The sequence below is a fragment of the Vidua macroura genome, chromosome 1 (assembly GCF_024509145.1).
Source record: "Vidua macroura isolate BioBank_ID:100142 chromosome 1, ASM2450914v1, whole genome shotgun sequence".
Classification (NCBI taxonomy): Eukaryota; Metazoa; Chordata; class Aves; order Passeriformes; family Viduidae; genus Vidua; species Vidua macroura.
This window is the reverse complement of record NC_071571.1, coordinates 92,237,773-92,254,034: the sequence shown is the minus strand read 5'-3', so window position 1 is coordinate 92,254,034 and position 16,262 is coordinate 92,237,773. Positions and strand designations below refer to the sequence as shown.

General features: G+C 38.2%; 1 protein-coding gene across 1 annotated transcript in view; it reads right to left on the bottom strand.

The window, feature by feature from the left end:
• The window catches only part of GALNT12 (polypeptide N-acetylgalactosaminyltransferase 12), a 46,802-nt gene that overhangs the window by 28,842 nt on the left and 1,698 nt on the right, over positions 1 to 16,262 (bottom strand). Inside the window, exons 2-3 of the mRNA XM_053977962.1 lie at positions 4,075 to 4,244; positions 3,167 to 3,356 (exon numbers count right to left, since the gene is read on the bottom strand). Coding sequence (XP_053833937.1) covers positions 3,167 to 3,356; positions 4,075 to 4,244 — 360 coding nt within the window. The remainder of the gene's footprint in view (positions 1 to 3,166; positions 3,357 to 4,074; positions 4,245 to 16,262) is intronic.

The following is a 16,262-nucleotide window of genomic DNA, read 5'->3' as shown; positions in this document are numbered from 1 at the left end:
AAACTAGAACTGACAAGAATGCTTACAATGCCAAACATGAAGTTATTCTCCTTTTCAATTCATGCAGGAATGGAAATGATGGTACAATAAATACAAGAATAACCCTACATATCCTTCCTACACCAGGAGGATATATCAGGATGGACTCCGCTGGCAAGCATCAGCCTTCCTGGATGGTGGAAGCAAGATATGCCAGATGGCTTGAGGTGACACATGTAGCATCTGGCTTGGCTGCCATAGCCAGCACCACTTCGTCAAGAAAAAAAAGCATTCGTTTTCTTTTGTACAGGTAGTGGTTTTAGAAAGCAGTCTGATTGCATACTTTTGCAGTGATGAATAATAAACCAGCCAGACTCTTGGCCCTTGAAGTCATGACTGTTCTTGGAACTGTGATCATCTGCAAATGTGGTACTGAGTACTGTAACAGTAACTCACAAAGAAGCCCTGAGCTTAGAAAAAAACAAACCTGCAACATGGGAATTAGACCTCCAACAATGAAAAGTAAGTGGAGGAGGCTTCCAGAAACGCTGTCAACATAGGAGATGAAAAGGAGAAACAAGATAGCACTGCAGAATGACATTCCTAATACCAAGGGTGATCTAAAGATAGTCAAGATCTTTATCATACCATGAATACATCAGAGCTGATGACATTTCTTGCAAGTCTACTCCTACAAGGAGATGAACCCTTTCCTCCCATTTCCCAATATGATGCAGGGTTTTCAGGATTCCTTTCCAAAAGGATTCGTCCTTACAGAAGGCAGTGGGATTATTAGCCTTCTCCTCACCTTCTAGAATGGCCTCCCTCAGTACTAGGAGCAACGTCAAGCACACAAGCTCAAGCCAAGGTTTTTCTCCTAAATCACTGTTTAGCATCTTCCCTGTTCTAGTGTTAGACATCCTCTGATAGTTAAGTGAAATGAAATAACTTGTTTGACTTAGAGATGCAGATATGCACTTTAGCCCTGCATCTTGTATTTACGTATTTCAGAGGTGAAGGAAAACTGAACACATTATATTGTCAAACAAGTAAGAGATGCGATGCATCCAAAGGGAGCTCATTCCTCATGGGATTGTTAGGCTAAAAATCTGTAGACTGACCAAGGGCTCATACTGTGAAATTAGAGTGGCTTGTGATGGTTAAATGCAGCAGAGAACAGCAGCAATTCCAAAGTGGTATTGTCTGAGCTGAGAAAGACTGCCTTAAGTGTGAAATGGTCTCTTGTTGCTGGAGGGAATATGTGAAACAGCTGTTTTCTTCTTTATGATCTCCCGTTGAGACCTTGTTTGGTTGAGCACACAAAAGAGCTTATACAAATATTGTTATCTCCTGTCTCACTTGCATAAAACTCTGTACAAATCCTCATTGTACAAAGCAATGAAAATGATACATACATGCAGAGGAAAAGAGAAAAACAATTAAAAGTAAAAATACTTTGCTCCTCCTGTAACAAGTAGTAAAATTAATAAAAAGTAAGTTGCTGGCATATGATTTCAATTATGAAAGGAATGAAGTAAGTGAAAAGCCATCACCTTTTTTGTAAGAATTAACTAGATGGTACAATGCCCAGACAGCTTACAAACACAATTATGTTCGCACTGCAAAATGTTAACACTGTTGTATTGCTGTCATACATTTGAGTCAGATATGCCGCAGAAAAACCCCTTAGAGATGTATGTCTGCATCTGCAGCAAGAACGGCAGGAATTCCAAGAGAGGGCTAACTTTTTACAGGCGGTGACTATTGCATTTAAAAAATCCCAATCCTTCCTTAAGATTGCCATCTAGTGGTGCGCTGAAGAAGTAAAGAAATCGCAGACTTTTTCCCCATCATACGCTTTTTTAGGCGACAGTGGTTAAACCTATGCTCATGATTTGATTTTTATCCCTTTTCCTTTCTTCACGCTATCACAGCAACCCTACAGTTATCTGTAATACACTCGGTGTGAAATTTAGAAACAAGCTAAGTATGGCAATTTTAAGAAAACAAAAAAATGAAATTGTATTCTAGATACAATTTCAAAGGGACATAGGGAATTTGGGAACACAAGTCCCACTAGGAATTAGGAAGACTTGCACGCATCAAGACATTTTGTGCTTTTGGAAGGCTCTCTCCAATTTGTATTAGAGTTATTTTTCTGGTCATTTTCTGTACTCTACAGTACCTGGTCAGAATCTTAACAAGATCCAAATCAAAACACTGGCCTTGAGGAAAGATTTTTTTTTTCTTTTGTTTTAAAGAGAGCTGGTTTTCTATATGCAATATTTAAGGGGTCTGATTCAGGTCCTGTACCTGTCAGTATCTGCTAATGGCATCCAAGGGGATAAAGCAATGAGCTGTTAGCAGAAGGGGCAAAACCAATAGAGCTTTGTAATGTGGTGCAGGAGCAGCAGGTGCTGTGGTGAGGTGCCAGTGGCTGAACCCATAGCAGGAAAAGTGCATGTATGCCTGCTGGCTATACATGGGTGAGGCTTCAAGAATATAATAAATATTCTCAGCTGAAACAGAAGGCTAGTGTTCTGGTTTCTAGGGGTTTTTTGTTAGAGTTTTGGGAAGGTTCCTTGGGGTTTTTGTTGTTTGTTTGCTTGCTTTTAATTAGTGAAAGTTTTCTGAACAGCCTGATGGATCTGCAGAATTAACTAGAGACCACACAGGCATAAAGTACAGTGTCCCAGGACAGATGGTTACCAAGTAAGAGTCAGTGTTGACATAACATTTACTCCTCCCTATCTTACACCATGATCCTTTATGTCAGAACCAGTCTGGAAAGGTGGATTTGCTCAGGACTAAGAAAATGGAGTTTATTGACTTGTATTATGCAAACATTGCCTTGCAGGGCACACATCTTTCCAGAGCTTCTGCTCACCCAGGCTGACAGAAATAGCCTCCTTTACCAATGTAGTTCCAAAGCTTGGAGGTGAAGACTTGTCTTCTTGAAAACCAAAACTTTCCATTGCCTGAAGAGGCAGCCTGGTCCTCAGGGGAAAAAAAATAAAACAAACAAAAACCAAACAAACAAGAACAAACTAGCCAAAAAAAAAAAAAAATAATAAAAAAAAGAGACTGCAGTAACCTTTGGTGAACTATGAATAATTTTTCCACTGCAGAAGTGTCTCACTCCTTCTTCTCCAATGGGAGTGAAAACCAGCCCAGGGCATAAGCTCACCTTGCCAACAGTGGCTCCAGCCAGCCCTCATGGCATTCACAGTGGCAGTCCAGGAACGTTAGGATGTCTCCTTTCGCCACAGATGCCCCCAGCAGCCGGGCTCGAACCAGCCCCTCTCGCTTATTTGCGCGGATAAGACGCACCTTGCGTAGGCCAGCCACGTAGTTTTCCAAAGTCTCCTTTAAATGTTCTGTAACAAGCCAAAAAAAGAGGGAATAATACAGTCTGAAAAGATTTATTTATGTCTTGCTATAGGAAGCTCTCTCCTCACTAGCATATTACTTATAGTAGGACGCTAAAGATTGTGGTATTTGAACTCAGATTTGGCTATACATGTTTAGAAAGGACATGAAAAAAGCACAGAATTTGGATGGACACAAATCACAGTTACTTTTAAGAAATTGAATGCTTCACATTTACCTCTGTAATACATCCCCACATCGATAAGAGCTTCTCAAATGTTACTTCAGACTTTCTGTATAAAAGTTTTATTCTTAACACAATCCATGTGTGGTGGAAAATGCCAGCATTGCCTTTGTGCCTTGTTCAAACAAGGCCAAAGAACTAGGTCACTGTCATTATATGAAACACCAGGGGAGCATTGGTGCAATTGAAACTTGCTCAATTCAGGAGACCTGAAGTGCTCTGATCTATAGACTGTGGTCTATCTATACACACAAGCATTCATGTTACAGCACAGCAAATGTGCTTCCCCATTCCAAACTAAATTTGGTACATAAGCCAAATTTTTCACTGGTACATTACAAGAAAAACTATTTTTCAGTGAGAGGGCTTTGTTGTACAGTTTTCTGGTATGTGACCTGAACAGCACAACTCTTTCTCCTATGAACTAGCTGACCAAAAAAAGCCCATCAACAATCAATACTATTTTGACTTATTCTTCCCACCTTTGTCACTGTAATCATCTACAAGGATAATTTCTTCCAAAAGTATATCCGGAGATGTCTCAAGAACACTGTGAACAGTTCGCAGAAGCGTTGACCAAGCCTCGTTATAAAAAGCTATCACAACAGAGGTTTTTGGCAGGCTATAATAATCATATTTCTTCTCTCTGCATCTGTAAAGGGGGAATAACATTTAGTAGAAGTGCAAAAGCATTTATTAATTTTCAGAAAACAATTCTCAAATCCATTTGCATGCTAGTTACTAACTGCAAGCAAGAACACAGAATGAATCTTAAAAGAACTGCATGTGTGCGGAAAATTGTATGAGAAGACATTAGGAAGTTGCTCTTACAGAGGTTCCATTTCCACAGAAGCATTATGAATAAAATTCTGCAAACTATCAAAATGTCTAAAAAGAAAAGTAATAGGAGGTATTCTGGGCTGGTGTAGCTGCAGTAGCTATCTTCGCAAATTTTCAAATAGAAGAACAAGCAATGGCCAAAATGTGCCTCAGATTAAAGGGAAAAAAAAAAAAAAGAAATATAAAACCTAAGTGCAGTAAAAACAGTAACATAAACTAGCGATAACTGTTGCTTTGGAAAACAGAACAAGTGCTAGACAGTAAAAATATGACTGTGAAGGAACAGCAACATATAAAGAGAAAAAAACCCAAACCAAACAACCAGCAACAAAACTGAAATGTATGTACACTGAAGCAGAATTTGGAGAGACCACACAGCTGGCAAAATCTAATAGTGAAATCCACGGAAACCTAAAACAGATATAGAAATTCATGGTTTTGGCTCTATGGAGAGCCAGAAAGTTTGCAAACCTTTGGATTAAGCTCCAGAATGTATTTCCTATAAATATATATATGAACTTCCCTAAATGAACATAAGGATGCCAAGAAAGTTATAGCTGAGCCAAATGTATAAATTCTTAAAAAAATCCCCTGGTTTAGAAGAATTTTAAAACAACGATGGCATTTTCTACAATTTCTTCTCTTTGCTTAGAGCATTCCATGTTGGCAGTTTTTATTGCCTGGAGTCACCAAAGTTTGTAAGGGGCAGAACAGACTTCAACTTATCACAACAGATACCAAAGTAGGTAGGACATCCCTCCTACCAAAACAGAACAGCAGCAAGTCCTCCAGAATATATGCTATGGGGAGCTGAAAAGGGAAATTAAAACTGATCAGTAGAAAATGTGACAGGAAAATACCTTAGGTCAACTTAGGGGCACAAAAACTCCCCAAAACACTACGAAAATTACATTAGAAGCAAACTGCTTACCTATAGCACATTGAGAATATTTTAACAAACTATTTAAGGTTGCTGTATCTGCAATTAAAAGAGGCTTATAGGTTTCTTTGGAGATTAGGCAGTATCTATTAGGATCTGTTGTACAGAAAGAAAAAAAAATCTGAATCTGATTGTGCCTAAAATCAAAACTCTTACAATGGAAACAAAAAGTCTGTAGAGTAGTTCTGTAATAAATACGTGAAAATGAGGAAGCAGCAAGGACAAATGACACTCGGGCAAAGGAGGCACCCAAAGGCTGCTTCTCAAACACGACAGGAACACCCTGTGACAACACCTGAGCATACAGACATAGATAGGTAGGTAGGTAGGTAGACATACACACTGATGTAGTGAAGTACAAGAATGCCTGTCCTCCAGGCTGTAACTTGTCCTGAGGGGCTTTCACAGAGGGAACTGTCTCACACCAACACCTGGTGACAGAATTGATTTATTTAGCCAGACATTCATGTATTGACACATAAAAAGGAGTGATGAGTGACATTTTAATTAACTTTAATTTTAATGCAGAAGAACCCACTGTATGAATCCAATTTTAGAAATACATATTTAATTTAGCCTACTGAAAGACATATTTGCTTAGTACTGCCAGGGAAAAAAAATCCATAGATATCAGTCACTTGTACCAGGTAATTTTGAGTTCATTTCTTGATTGGAATAGGATCTCTACATACCCATTTTAGAAAGCTGAAGGAAAATATAAATAAATTTTAAAAAACACCAGGAAAGCATTCTTTGAAAAATATGTCAGGAAGATTCATGGAAAAATAATGCTGTATTCCATTTAAAGAAAGGAAACCCAAAAGGTCTAAAGAAGCTTATAAGTCTAATTATAGATGAAAGACTTCAATGGATTTGCCTGAAATTACATGCTGGAGATGGAAAACATAATTTGGCACAGAGCAAGGCAATCCCCACACTGTTTGTGATTCACTGTGCATTGCTGCCTCCTTCCTTGAGCACACCCCACACTGCAGGAAAAGGTCAGTCTACTTCAGGACATACCAGCACACATGTTTCTTAGCTTTCCAAAGTCAAGAAAGAGGCCAGTACTGAAAAATGGGTTTAGTTTACCAGTTCCATGGAGGAAGGCAGCACTGGAGTGTAGAGAAGTGACCTACCATGGTAGCAGGGCAGGCTGCTGGCCAGCATGGCCACCCTGACCTGAGCAATATCCTGATGTCCTTACTAGAAAAACAAAAACAAAAACAAAAACAAAAACAAACAAACAAACAAAAAACCAAAAGAAAAACAAACAAAAAAACCCCACCAAAAAGTAAGAAAAAAAAGAAAAAACATATTATTCAACTTCTGTGCAGATTTGCATGTTTATCTCAGATACTATTTCCAAGACATATTTCTTGCTAAATTGCTAGAAGATCTCAACTGTTAGCAGTCTCAAATAGTGTTGCTAAACTTTTCCTTATCTTTCTCTAATGAAAGAGTTTCACTAAGCCCTAAAAATTAATCCCATTCAAGAGATTACAAACCCAAAGCATTTAAATCCTGGAAAAATTATAGCATAAGAAAATCTTTAAAAAGCTAATGAATCCCTGAAATGGAAATGCTTGGCAATGTTGCTGAATAACAATTAAGTGGCATGCATATGGACATTAAACATTACCACTTCACAATATATAAAAAAATTCAAAAAACCCACTACAAGTAAGAAACCTGATTTAAAGCCTAGTGGTCATAACTCATCTTTTCCATTTCTCAACTCCTGTTTACCACAAAAGCACCTTAGCAGCCCATCTTCTGTATTCACACTTGCAAACTTCAAAATGTACTTTTATTATCCATGTGTCAGCCAAGTATCCCAGCTCCTACTTTCCAAGTGAATCATTTCACTCCTACTTTTGGATTACTCAGAAAAACAAATGCATATCAATTACAGTATGCCATTAAAATGACAGCAACTGGTGATAGTAGTCCCAAAATATGTTTTTGCAGACACTGGGAACATATATTTATGCATACTATATTGCAACCTGCTTTCAGCTTCTGAGTAGGGCACTCTTTAGTGCCACCCTCAAACCCATCACAGTGTCCTTTCCAATAGAGAGGATCATGTTAAGACACAATTAATTGCATCTCACATGATTCATCCTAAAAACTACCTGTCACCTTTGAGCTGATCATCAGGGTGCTGCAGGTCCATAAAGACAGATCCAGAAGGCAACTCACCTCACCCTCCTTAAGTCATTGATTCAGCACAGCCCAAGAGACCTCAGTGGGTCCCTCTTGTCTATAGAGGTTTGATTATGGAACAGTTGCTTAACTGACTAAAGGTAAATGTGGTCCCTACCACTGGCTATGATACATCACTTTGAACCTAGTCATAATAACCACCAAATGGTTGGTAAAAACATAACACAGACATAAGGAAATTAGTTGCCTGTAAGCATGACACTTCCAAACCTGGAAAATAAATGCAGATGTCTTTGAAGTTCAACATTCTTTCACAATTCTCCTTATCTTATTCAATCACAGGAACTTTACTGTTTTGTAATGATTTTGTCATTTATAATTTTAAATAAACAATTACCTAAATTAAAAATGGCATGTTGTGCATGTTGAGTGGGCTCATCTTCTTCAGAGAAGTACACATATCTCTAGTCAACCTGATTTTGGTAACAGTTATGAGATACCAGGATCAGTCACTGAGGAAAAACCTGTTGCCAACACATCCAAGAGGCTTTTCTAGTGGCAACAAAATAACAGCATATAGTTTTATGATTTCAATGACAAACACTGGTATGTAATGAATAAGAGCCACAACAGGTATGGCAATGCAAAGGAGTGACACCTGCTCAGTCTCTGCCCTCCAATCACTCCTGCTCTCTGCAGAGTCACTAGAAAATGCACAAGCAGAAGCCTTGTGCACAGTAGAGTGACACTTGGAGAAAACATGGCCAGGATTGCCCCAACTATCTTCCACGGAGCAGAGAGGGACACTACAATGCTCTGGCAGCATCCTGCTTCTTCATCATCCTTCATTTACCTCAGGCACTTTCTGCCACACTGGGTGGGTGTTCCAGGGATCCTCTTACTCAATCACTGTGGCATAAGACAGGCATAAAACAAACAAAAGCTTTGTCTTCGGGCATTTCTTATCAATTTACACTATGACAACATCTACATTTTAGAATTCTAAATGTGTTCATCCAAAAATCTTTAAATCTCTCAGTGGGAAGAAACAGAAAATAATGCTGGTATGTATCTGAACACAAAACCATGTTCAGTATGTACTGCCCTTCCTCTATGTTTCACTACAGCTTCTACTCAAACATCTAAGTCCACAAAATGCAAATAAGCCAAACATGTAAAAGTGTATCATCATACATCCAAATTCCTGTGGGTTTTTGGTTTTGCCTTTTTTACACTGCATTTTTAAATCACAGTCTAACAGAGAGTAAACAGCTGACAAGTTTAATAAATTAACCTTGGACTCTACTACACTACACATTCTTCTGTTAGCAAGTTTTACAATAGGTTATTTATTAGAAACTAAGGAGACATCACTCAGGAAATGCCTAAACAAAATTAAATGGGTTGTTTTCAAGAACATTTGTGTCAATTAATGTAATCACTCAATTTATTTCTTTGTAAAGAGCTGTTTCTCTAAGAGATGTGTATCTATACACGGGGAAAGAGCATGAATGTGTGCACACTGGGCGCACTGCCATGAGTTAATTAGGAATGGTTGCTGACATGCTTTTACTTGAGACTTTCACCACAACTGTGACAATGATACAGAAAGGGAAAACAGACTTTTAATCTCCAAATTTGATCTTCTATATGCACTGGTACTTATATTTTAAGAAAAAAATACGAAATGCTCTCTGAGTTTTCAAAGATTTGTTAAGAACACAAACTGCTTATAAATTATTTAATGCTTTCAGAAGGTATACTGCATAAGTTTTGGTTTTGAAGTTTCAGTGTGAATGCCCTAGGCAAGTTCAGGATTGCACAGCTTCTGTCAAGAAGTGCAAAACAGCACAGGTCACTGCTGAAGCTGATTTAACTTGATTTATGTGACTACAGTATGTGACATATATGCCCCATCCCAGTGTCACCTGGAAAACACTGCCAGGGTTCTGCTTCAGGCTGGCTTTCACATGGTGGGCTAGGAACCAGGTTGGCTGGGCTTGTTGTGATGGGCCATAGACATGCTGATCCATCACACAACCTCCTTTCCTCTTCCTAATTTGAACAGTTAAAACACCAACTTAAACTACTCTTTCAGTAAGAGGTGTGCTCAAAAGTGCCATGTTGTAGGCTGTAAGTAAATGAGGCTGATGGGGATGAATAGCAGCATCCATGGGCATTTCAATCTAGTTTCACTATCTTCATTCCCGCTCCATAAACTGCAGAGGCAGCAATGTGGGCATTGGAATCTGCCAAGTGCCTTCACCCAAGAGAAAGCACCTCCTCTCACTTTCCCAAAGCCATGGCAGAGGACACAGCAGTACTGAGATCTTCTATCCCTTTTCTACTTTTGCCCAAGCCGCAGCCTGGGGTTCCTCACAGCGATCCTCAAGCATCCCAAGCCCTGCAGCATGACACAGGTGGCAGCACTGGTTTCTAAGCCACCCCACAGTTACCAAGGCCGTGTCCCTTACTCCAGGCTGAATATACAGTTGAACATCCACTCTTCACCCCTCTGTGTGGGAGAGTAACCTATGGACAAAATGCAGCACGCAAGCCAAAAGCAACACCCAAAGCCTGGGATAGAAAAGTGCAACATCTCCAGTGGAATTAAAGGTTATGATAAACATTATTCCTATCTCCTCCAAACACTGCCCAACTTTTGGTGCCAAATTTATTTTCTCACATAAGACTACGTTGATCCAACTGCCAGTTCAGGGATTTTCTTTTTTATCTGGGCATGGAGAGGCTCCACCTGGTTTTACACACCTACATAGGCCATGTGTTCAACTACTGAAGAATAAGAGTTGAGAGTTTACAAAAGGTGTGTCTTGGTGTGAGTGGCAAAGCACATAGCAGCAAGCTGCTGATAACTGCCAGAATGGCCAGAATATTTGGGGCAAGGCTGGAACACTTAAGCAGGTGAGTTCAGGATGCTGGCCTACACTTCCTCACCACCTGTCCAAGCCCAGCAGGCTAGCTAAAAGCTCCCTAAATTATATCTGCTGAAACAAACCATGTTAGAGAAAGCACCTCGTACAGGCCACAGCACTGTGATATGGTCAAGTCTCTGGAAACAGAGGCTGGTTTGATTGTGAAATAGTTTTCCAGGTTATTGAATGTTCTATGGAATGATTCTCCCAATGACAAGAAGGTACTGGCAAGACTGACTGCCAAAATCTGTCTTAAGATTTCAGATAATAATATGCTGTGCTGCCTTGTATACAAACATTGTGAGAAGCAAGAAAGAAAGACACTAAGTCTGAAACAGAAGAAAATATTTGTTAAGAAGTTAGAGGGTGGGGAGGAGGTGGCACAGAAAGCAAATCTCTTTAAGATAGATTAAAAATACATTAAGAAAAAAATGTCTAGAAAGACCAAGTAAGAGAATTTACTAAGTGTGTATCTAAAATCCAGAAATTTAGGAAATCCATAGTGCCTCCTATTTCCAAATTGTTAAGAGAAATGCTACAGAAGTTCCTAACTGACCCAGATTCTGGATGTACAGATGAGAAGGAAATTCTGCATGTGACAGTGGGGAAACCCACTTGATTTTTATTTTGCTGAGCTGAAACAGTGGTTACATTTTGCTCAAATGTTTTCAGTTTTCTTCCAAGATAGTGAGATATACTTAACCTTTCCACAGAGACATATTATTTCCACCACCTTCAAAAAACTTACTTTAGTGTGAGTAATTTGATTCAGGACAAGAAAAAATATTTTGCAAAGCCATAACTGAAAGATGCTATTTTATTCATCACTACAAATAAGGGGTGGATGCACTTGATCCTTACAGATAATTGCTTAAATAAAAGCATGTTTTGAATTAAAAAAAAATATCAATTTTTGCTTACTATCAATCACAGATCCGGGAACTTTTTCAACTTAAAAATTATATCAGCTGAAACCAAGCAATAATCTAGATATCAAAGGAAGTTAAGGAAGTCTACCAGAAGCTGGAAAGAAAAATGGTGAAAAATAATCATGTGAGCTCTTCTGGAAAATATTTGCTGGGGGTTGTTAAAAGCATAATGACAATGAAGAGTGTGACAGAGTTTTTACAGATGACAGGAAACAAAATTAACAAAATCCGAAATATCAAAGCAATAGTGGAAGCATTGCTTCATTTTGTACTGCTATAAAATGCAAGCCTTCTTATTAAAACAAACAAACAGACAAAAACCAAAAACCCCAAAACAAAAAAAAAAAAAAAAACCCAACTATAGTGAAGAATTATTTTTACTCCACTTACTGTCTGATGAACGAATGAAATGTTCTAGAGAAACATTGCTTTGAAGGTTTAAGGCCTGTTTATAGATGAAAGAAATCCTGCCAACTAACACTAAAGAAATGACTAAAAGGTATTATAATTAATATAGTTACTAGTAACCAATTACATATTTCTGAAAAGCTCAGAAATCAAACCAAAAAATCCTAACATCCAACAAGTGACCATAGTGTTACAAAACTACCATACCAAACACACTCCTAAGTGTTTAATGCAAAGCCTTAGCTTGTAAGAAGTAGTGTGCTGTGTCTCCTGATCAGATGCAAAGCATGGGAACACCCGTGCCAAAATCAGCTCTGGGCACAAGGTGCACCATCAGGTGATGGTTTAGAGGGAAGGGATGTGCCAAAAAGGTCAAGCTGCTGCAGCTCACCTCTTCAAAGAGTTCTATTTCCTATATATACTGAAAAAAAAAGAAAAAAAAAAAAACAAAACACCAAAAAACAAACAAACAAAAAAAAACCAACAAAAAAACCCAAAAAAAAAAACAAAAAAACCAAAACCAAAACCAAAAAAAAAAAACACTGCAGTTGTTTTGCCCTTAGGTAAGAGATGAAAGAGAAGTTCCTGGGTGAAGGCAGTGAAGGCAGACATTCACTGTGGGCTGAGGTGGGAAACACTCAGCTGCTATGCCTTTTCCCAGAACAGCATCAGGTTTAAACTCCTGGCAGGAGTAGCTGTGATTTTTGGAGTAGAAAAGGAACCAAAACCTAATATCAAGGCTTATCCTTGGAACTTGCTAGCAAGATACTATCAGACAAACATCCTGGTATAATTTACTATTTACAGCCCAAAAAAACAAAACAAACCATAGAAGAGAGACTCTGGGCAAAACAAATTAAAATATGGGAACAAACAGGAAAAACAATATTGAAAGACAAAACAATCTTAGGACAAGATTGTTGTGCTAAAGTCAAACATAATATTCCCCCCAAAATAAATAAAATTATAGGCATAAATGATGGTGGCAGAGGAATTTGAGCATTTGTGTATATCTAGCTCTCTATACAAAGACACTTAAAAATATATGCACAGACACTTAAACATATACATAAAATCACACGTATACAAAAAAATATATAAAGAATCTCTCCAAAACACAGAAGATTACGTAGAATTAAAGAACAACCTTTAAAAGTTTTTTTAATAGCTGAAAAATGCAGACCACATTCAATATTTTGGGAGCTTTTGTGGCTACTTAGGAAAGACAGAAAAGAATTAAAAATCCATTTCCTTGTGATCACAAATAAAATGAGCCCCAAGGGCTGAATCAGGCTTCTACCATGAAACAGAAAGCATGAAATGCTGAGTCAGCACAAAGGTGCCTAGTCCTGACTTGCTCCTTTTGTACCAAGAGTCAGCTGAAAGGCAACTTGTGTGCTTTTACAGAAACTATCCCCAAAATAAGTGAGCAATGCATCCCTATTGTGATATAGAAAGAAAAAAAAAATAAAATGTCTAAAATCTGAAACAGTGCTTGAAAATAGCACTTAATCTGAAAGAACCCAAGTAGAAAAACTGGAAATGTATTTCTTACACATTGTAATAAGCTGTAAAAGGCTAAGAGGACGTATCAGTTGTCTGCCTAGCCCTACAGCCCTGTAAAACAAGCACACAAGGAGAAGCCCCATGGGACACAATACAGACGTGTTATTGCAGAGGGAAGAAGGCAGAGAAGCAGCAGCAGCAGCCAAACCCCATGGCCCAGGCTCATCACACCCACTTACAGGGCATCAGACCCAACAGGGCCCTCAGTAAGTTAAAGTCTGACAGAAGACACTTGATGGTTTTAAACCTCCTATAATTGTTGCTCCCTTTATGAGTACAAACTCAAGAAATGAAGGGTAGATGTTGGGAAGACAAGCTGGGCCATCCAGACAAACTTACGATCAGGGGACAAAAATAAAAATAAATCACTGTGGCAGTGATGTTGCATTTAAAGAGGTGTTCAAATGTTGTTGAATCTCCATCCTTGGAGGCTTCAATGCTGGACTAGACACCCCAAAGTTTCCTTCCAACCTCCATCCTTCTCTGACCCTATGGCTTATTTCACTTCTAGCCTTGTACAAACCGTATCATCATTTAGTAACTTACATTCTTATCCATAAGATTCTTCCAAATGGACATTTTAATAGATTATTTATACATCATGTTTGTTTGTCTATATGTATATTTTCAATAAAATAAACAATGACTGTGTGATGAAACACATTATCAGTTGCTGATGTCAAGCTTAGACAGTTAAAGGAAGCAGAAATTGTTTAAAGGAAACAATTGTAGTTGTCAAGTTTTTTGGGTCTGCAGGTCAATTGAAACAGAATCACTTATCCCAAAAAGCAAGTTATAGTGGTGGGAACAAGAAGGAATTACAACTTTCTGAATATTTTCATTATCAGGAATATATTAGTAGGAGAAATATCTATATTGGAATCTTCCTGGATTCATAGTCAAATATTATCAATGCATACATTATTTGAGAGAGTAATCTCAGCCAAACTATTCTTCTCTTCCTGAACAGTATTACCAGACACAGATATTAGCAAATACCTGCCACACTTCTGTTCCCATGGCAGGTCCAGGATGTACAACATGCAGCAGTAGGAAAAGATTTTTGGCATGAATTTCTGACACAGCAACCCTTGTGCAATCATTTTGCATATCACATTTAACACCTTACTGGTTCAGACACTCTCTATCTTATTAGCAAAACTGTTGTTTCTATTTGTGCAATCATTTTGCATATCACATTTAACACCTTACTGGTTCAGACACTCTCTTTAGCAAAACTCTTGTTTTCATTGGATTAAAATGTTTTCACCAATTCACACACAGAGAGCAGGTTCATTGATCAGTGTGGGAGGACATTAACATCAAAATGAGCGTTGGGACATCAGGTGGTGGTAATGTTGTCTCAGTTTCCCTTTTATTCTCTCATTTTTTTTGGTATCTAAAATTTCCTGATTGCCTCCACACACACAAGAATACGCTGAAACAGACCAAAAGCCCATAGCCCAGAACAGAGTCTCCAAGCATAGTATCTGCCAATATCTCCTGAATATTTGGTTTAAATTTTCTAGTGGATGGACTATGCTTTACAGGAAATGGATTTTTGGAACAGGGAGGTGGCAGAATTTGTTTCATCCGTTTTCATGCATCAACCATGTATTGCAGGAATCCTGCAGGAGGTACACTTCCGGCAGGCCACCTGGAAGACCTGTAAAGTCTTCTTTATGAAAAGCCACTTTTTTATGAAAGTCACTTCTTTATGAAAGCCAGGCTGTAAGTTGAACTGCACTGAGTCCAACACAGATTTCTGTGGGACTTTATCTTCACTCCTTAAAATAAACAAAAACCAAAACTAACCAAACAAAAAAACTGAAAAAACCACACCAAAAAAAAAAAATGCTTCACAGCTTCTATTCAGTTATTTATAAATGCAAGGAATTTCCACATTATTTCACAGTTGTTTAAGGAACTCATCAAGTAACAACACACTTCTTTATCCATATAATTACAACCTTCAAAAAACTCATAGATTTGTGAGACACGTCATCCTTGACAAAAGCCTTGTTGACTTTCTCAACAGATCACACCCTCACATCTGTTACTAATTCTTTCCCTTACCACAGTTCACAGATAACACGCCTGGAAAAGATCCAAGGCTTGCCAGCACACAGTTCTCTGGTTCTCTTCTGGGAATCCACCAAAAAAATGGTGCATTTGTCATCTTCTGGTACTAAAGTTGTTTCACTGATCACATCTAAAATTAAGCCTTTGCATGATTTTGGTGGACCGCTGAAGTCTAGCTGCCATTTACCATTACTACTTATTTCCCATCATTGGAGCCTCACCCATCACCAAAATGTTAATTAAAGGTCATAAATAGGCAAGCATTACCCACCTTAAAATAAAAAAAAATATATATAAATAAGATTTCCTCTAGACTCAAGATTTTGAACTGTATAACCTCTAATCTTAGAACAAAGTGCAATGCATTTTCTATGGCTGTGGGTTTGGTGATATGTTTTTCAATTTTTTTTTTTTTTTTTTTTTTACTTTAATCTTTTACATGGTCTTCCTTCTTGAGAGAAGGAGTTAACACTTCATTGCAAAATTGCCTTTGGGAAAGTTTTTTACATTTGCTGTGTGAGTTGGACAGATGCTCTGTGACATTTTTGCTACAATTTAGATTTAACTGTGCACAAAGTCATGAAGCACCTGCCAACAGTACAATACAGCCTCAGCTTCAGAAAGCAATTTTCTCTGAGATTATGTCACTGATGCTTCTGTGATTCTTTTGGTTTGGATATATTTTGTCATTTCAGCATCCATATATTCGAATCAAAAAGGGTCTGCTGTTGTAGCAAAATCTATTTAAATTATTTTCATTTCTAGAATAGTCACCCACACCCACCTATAATGTCTCCTATTCA